Genomic DNA, 2,338 nt, shown 5'->3' with positions numbered 1-2,338 from the left:
CATGCACTGTGAATAAAAGCTCCTGAAAAAAGGTGACATATATATGGTCAGAACAACAATAATGTATATATGTATATACATATTTACATTACATATATACATGGGCATAAGTGATGTGTTCTCACACACGTTACATGGATTGTTTCTCTGATTTATCAGAGATTCTCTGTTCTTACTAAGAACATCGTTTCTCTTTTGTAGCGGATCTCTTCCAATAGTCTTTCTCTTCTTCAGACACATTATGTTTCCGACGTCTTTTTTTATCCTTTCTCTGTTTTGATAGAGTTTTACACAAAACATTACTGGGTTTACAGTTTACTTCACATCCATTGTTATTTTTTTACCCAGCACATCGATTGGTTTAAAATTGATGAAAATAAGACATGTAAACAAAGAGATAAATCACTCAAACCAAGCCAAAAATATCCAAACGAGATTTGTATTTCAAAAGCATAACCCAACAGTAATAAAATTACATAAAGATATTAAACGCGAGGAAAAGGAGATCCAGGGTCTACTCTTTGAAGCTGACTGGCCCTTTGAGACTCTTCCTCATTCTCATAATACATGTAAGCAAAACCACCGTGACGTGTCATGTCCATACCGGCCATCTCATCCTTCTCCGAGATCCTAAGCAAATTGAGCTTTTTGAGGATGAAGAAGAGTGTTCCCATTGTGGCACTAACCCATCCTGCAACCACAAGTATTTGAACCAATTGTGCTCCCAATAGCTTCCCTCCTCCACCCATAAAAAGTCCGTATGGCCTTCCCGGAACTGCTCCGTAGACCTCGTTTAGATACTTCTCCTTTGCAAAAAGTCCTACGAATATCAGCCCCCATGCGCCACACCCTCCGTGTAGCTGCGCTGCCTCGAGTGGATCATCGAATTGGACCATCTCTGCAAGCTTGTTGCATCCGAAGAGGACAAGGGCAGCCACAAATCCGCATACGATAGCCGCCCATGGCTCCACCACGGAGCAACCTGCCGTTATGGCTGCAAACCCACCAAGTAGCCCATTACAAACGTCTGTTACGTTCCAGTGACCTGAGAGGAGACGTTTTCCAAAGAGTGTGGTTAGAGCAGCTGTGGATCCTGCCAACGTAGTTGTAACCGCTGTTCTCCCGATTCCGCTCCATTGACCGTAGTTGGAACCAGAAGTGTATGGAACGAGGATCTTGGTGAAGGAACCAGGGTTGAAACCATACCAACCAAACCATAGAAGGAAGGTTCCTAAGACAACAAGTGAAGCAGAGTGGCCACGTAGAGCAATAGGACGACCACCTTTCTCGAACCGGCCACGTCGAGGACCTTCGATTAGAGCTCCCCATAATCCTGCTATACCACCAACCATGTGAACAACACCTGAGCCAGCGAAATCAATGGCTCCGGTGCTAAACAAACGGTCATCCACTGGACGGAAAGGACTGGCCCATCCGTCTGGGGACCAGAACCAGTGAGAGACGACCGGGTAAACAAAACCCGTTAAAAATGAAGAGTAAATCAAGTAAGCCACAAACTGTGTCCTCTCCGCGATGGAACCACTAGTGATTCCAGCAGCCGCAATCGCGAACGCCCATTGGTAGAGGAAGAAAGAGTAATCGGTGGTGAGAGTCGGGAAGTCTCTAAGAGCAAAGTTGTGCCTCCCAATGAATCCTTCGGAGGAACCGCCATAGGCAAAGGCGTAACCAAAGAGATAGTAAAAGAGCCCTCCGGCTGCAGCGTCAAGAACATTGGTGAGCATGATGTTCATTGTATTCTTGGCCCTAACGGAGCCAGCGCAGAGCATCGCAAAGCCAAGCTGCATCGCGAATACGAGGTAAGCAGAGAAGAGGAGGTAAGTGTTGTCTATGGCGTATGTTGCATCTGTGAACTTGTTGTTAATGGTGCCTAATTGGCCGCATATGTAGTCGGCCGCCGCGGTGGCGTTGGGACCGAGCAGAGCGGAGAGATCTCCAGAGCAAGTTAGAGCTTCTGACATGTTGACAGAGTTGGGAAAGAGAGACAGGGAGAAGAAATGCCGCCTCTTGTGTGTCTATTAAAAGGAGGAAGGTGGGTTTATGGTTGACTTTTGATTCCGGCATGACCAATCAAATTAGGGAGAGAAATTCAATTCTATTACTTAGTCAAAAATTATGTGAGACAAAAACATTATTGAATTGGGTATGACATCTGCCAAATCTCTTAACGACTTGCAATCGACAATCATAATCCTATATGGTTTTGTTTATTTAGTGATGATTAGCATGTAGTTTGATATATATATATATACATATATATATATACATATATATATATTATTATTAGAATACTAGTGTATGTGATGAATTTATACATAAT

The 2,338-nt window shown here is 43.8% G+C and overlaps 1 protein-coding gene across 1 annotated transcript; it reads right to left on the bottom strand.

Moving 5' to 3' along the window:
• Positions 1-388: 388 nt before the first annotated feature.
• On the bottom strand, positions 389-1,993 carry LOC18013796 (ammonium transporter 1 member 3). The gene has a single exon (XM_006418705.2). It carries the CDS (start codon positions 1,977-1,979, stop codon positions 486-488), a length of 1,494 nt encoding a protein of 497 aa, XP_006418768.1. The 5' UTR covers positions 1,980-1,993; the 3' UTR covers positions 389-485.
• Between the last annotated feature and the right edge of the window lie 345 nt (positions 1,994-2,338).

The sequence above is a fragment of the Eutrema salsugineum genome, unplaced genomic scaffold (genome assembly GCF_000478725.1).
Source record: "Eutrema salsugineum unplaced genomic scaffold, Eutsalg1_0 scaffold_4, whole genome shotgun sequence".
In the NCBI taxonomy this organism is placed as follows: Eukaryota; Viridiplantae; Streptophyta; class Magnoliopsida; order Brassicales; family Brassicaceae; genus Eutrema; species Eutrema salsugineum.
Note: the sequence above shows the minus strand (reverse complement) of the source record. Positions and strands in the feature narration are given on the sequence as shown.